The sequence below is a fragment of the Trichechus manatus genome, unplaced genomic scaffold, assembly GCF_000243295.1.
Source record: "Trichechus manatus latirostris isolate Lorelei unplaced genomic scaffold, TriManLat1.0 scaffold00076, whole genome shotgun sequence".
Taxonomy (NCBI): domain Eukaryota; kingdom Metazoa; phylum Chordata; class Mammalia; order Sirenia; family Trichechidae; genus Trichechus; species Trichechus manatus.
Window position 1 is genome coordinate 11,552,416 of NW_004444012.1, and position 1,893 is coordinate 11,554,308.

The 1,893-nt window shown below is 48.3% G+C and overlaps 1 protein-coding gene across 1 annotated transcript in view; it reads right to left on the reverse strand.

Annotated features, from left to right (window-relative positions):
• The window catches only part of TGM7 (transglutaminase 7), a 17,751-nt gene that overhangs the window by 14,038 nt on the left and 1,820 nt on the right, over nt 1-1,893 (reverse strand). Inside the window, 3 exon segments of the mRNA XM_012556733.1 lie at nt 9-94; nt 699-944; nt 1,650-1,832. Coding sequence (XP_012412187.1) covers nt 9-94; nt 699-944; nt 1,650-1,832 — 515 coding nt within the window.

Consider the following 1,893-nt stretch of genomic DNA (forward strand, 5'->3'; position numbering starts at 1 on the left):
GTGATGAATCTCTTGCGACCCTTGTAGACAAAGCCGTAGTCCATCATGATGTACTCCTGCAGCAGGATTTCACTCGGTAAGTAGACATCATCCTCTGAGCCGGTAAGAGCAGTGGAGGGAGCAAAACCCCAAACCAAACAGAGTAATAAAATTAAAAAACAAGAACAACAGCATCTTGCTGAAAGACAGGAGAAGCAGTGAGTTGCTTGGGTAGATGGCTGCGGAAATTAAGACTGAACCCCCTGAAGAGGCTACTGTGTCTTTTTCTAGAAGCCACAATACAATGTATACATTAAAAAATAATGATTATTATTTTTTCCTGATTGTGAAAGTGACAAGCTTGTTGTAGACAGCTGGAAAACACAGAGAGATGGAAAGAAGCCAGTGACAGCAGTCATTCCTACCCATCAGAGGCACACACTGTTACAGTTGGATGTATTCCCGTCACTCTCGCTTTTTATACATGTATATTGAATATAATTAGGACCACATTGCATTCCATTTCTTAATCGATGCCGCTCACCATGGCACAGTGAACGTTTTCCTTATGACACTGAAAATTCTTTGTAAAGATGATTTTTAGCAACACATATTATATTGCACAGATATGCAGCAATTTATCTTCTGGGATTTCTAGAAGAATGTCACAGTATTCCCAATGGGTTGGGTTAGCATTATAGCCTATGAGCAAGTCTTACCTGCACTCCACGGGTTAAAAAGCAGGATGAAAGTCCCCACCAGGTAAGTCATGCTGTGACCCTGACCCTGGGACATCTGGATCATGAGAGTATAGGGGCCAATGACTGCATTGGCTGGTGTGAAGACAGAGACTCGGAGTGAGTTCAGGTCGATGGTGAAGTCAGAAGCACTCCAGACATTCCCGTGCTGGGCCTGGGTGAGCGAGAATGTGGCTCGGGTTCCCCGGAGCTCCGTGGGCTCTGATCCTGTGTAGGAGAATGATCCCAAAGCTCAACTGTAGTGTGATTCCAGGGAGACTGGAAAGACCCCCACCTTCTCCCATCAGTTGCTAAACCTTTCTTCAATCTATGGCTTTTACTGCCGCTGGGCACCCTTGGGCAAGACACTTAAGATCTCCGGGCCTCAGTTTCTTATCTGTAAAATGGGATCGTAATAGCACCCCCCTGAAAGTCTTGTCTTAGAGTGTAAATAAGACAATGCATATGAAATTTTAACACAGTGCTTGGTGTGTAATTAAAGGTCACTGTTATTACCTTAGAGTCTCTGGGTGGTGCAAATGGTTAACATGCTTGCTGCTATCCAAAAGGTTGGTGGTTCAAGGCCACTTAGAGGTGCCTCAGAAGAATGGCCTGGCAGTCTACTTCTGAAAAATCAGCCATTGAAAATCCTATGGAGCACAGTTCTACCCTGACACATGCCATGAGGTAGAATCAACTCAATGGCAACTGGGTTTGGTTTTTTGATTATTACCAAACCTTATCAGTTTGCTGAGCTGGCCAAATGTTTCTTTAACAGTACTGAGAGGGGCTGAGCATGGGGGTCCTGGGGAGGTCCCAGGAGAAGGGAGGGGAGGGAGGCTCAGAAAGGAGGGGCAGGGACCCTGCAGGTGAACTTTGCTAGTGCCCACATTCTGAGGGAGCCCATCGGCCTTGGGGCAGGGGCAAACTCACCGGTCTCCGCCATGTAGGTGATGTTGTCGATCCGGGGCTGGAAGCTCCGGTTGAAGTTCAGGATGATGATGAAGACCTGGCAGCGGGGCACGATGAGCCGCTTCAGGCCCATCTCCTGTGTGTGGTGCTCCTTGTTCTTCCTGGGATTCTGCAGGTCAGCGGAGCTCAGCTCCAAGGCTGCCACTGGGGGAGGCGAGGGGGACAGGTCATGCCCGGCGGCAGCTCCCTGGGCTCAGGCTTCACC